Source organism: Cynoglossus semilaevis, unplaced genomic scaffold (assembly GCF_000523025.1).
Source record: "Cynoglossus semilaevis isolate Cse_v1.0 unplaced genomic scaffold, Cse_v1.0 C18940150, whole genome shotgun sequence".
Taxonomy (NCBI): Eukaryota; Metazoa; Chordata; class Actinopteri; order Pleuronectiformes; family Cynoglossidae; genus Cynoglossus; species Cynoglossus semilaevis.
In genome coordinates, this window is record NW_007590363.1 from 1 (window position 1) to 634 (window position 634).

The 634-nt window shown below is 46.5% G+C and overlaps 1 protein-coding gene across 1 annotated transcript; it reads right to left on the bottom strand.

The window, feature by feature from the left end:
• Window positions 1–11: 11 nt before the first annotated feature.
• On the bottom strand, window positions 12–617 carry LOC103399571 (myosin-8-like; the record flags this gene model as incomplete). Its single annotated transcript, XM_025054011.1, has 3 exons — window positions 417–617; window positions 232–327; window positions 12–155 (listed from the first exon to the last, which is right to left on the bottom strand). Coding segments are annotated over exons 1-3 (321 nt in total), but the record flags the coding sequence as incomplete, so codon positions are not given.
• Between the last annotated feature and the right edge of the window lie 17 nt (window positions 618–634).

A 634-nucleotide genomic window follows, 5' to 3' on the forward strand; every position in this document is an offset into this window, starting at 1 on the left:
TGTTGTCTCACCAGGGTGAATTTCGTGGTCTGTTGTCGTGTTCGTACGCGCAGCTTGTTGACAGTGGTCTCTGCGATGTCTGCTCTCTCCTCGGCATCGTCCAGCTCATGTTGAATTTTCTTGTAGCGTACGCCACTGCAGCTCACCTGCTCCTCCTGGTGGAAGCAAACAGACTCGGCATAGTCTCGTGGTCAGAGGCACTTTAAACACTGGGGTTAAAACGAGACTTACAGCCGTTTCTGCTTGTCTCTTGTAGCTCTTGACTTTGGTCTGGAGTTTCTCGATGAGCTCCTGCATCTGCAGCAGCGTCTTTCTGTCCTCCGCAGACTGTAGGGTTAGAGGTTATAAATGAAAATTTCAAATAAAAAACTGCAAGAAAACATGGTCAAAGGGTAATGACATCATCGCTACCAGACCTGGTAGGTCAGCTCTTTGACTCGTTTCTCGTAGCGACGGACACCTTTCTGATACTCCTCGGTCTTTTTCTGCTCCAGCATCAGCTCCGCCTGCAGCTCACGTACCTACGAATTCATTTTAAAAATTTTAATGGGAGACTGCTGTGTTTTTGTTTTTGTTTTTTTCTCAACAACAAACTTCCAGATGTTAGCTTGTCAACATGACAAGCTAGCAGCTT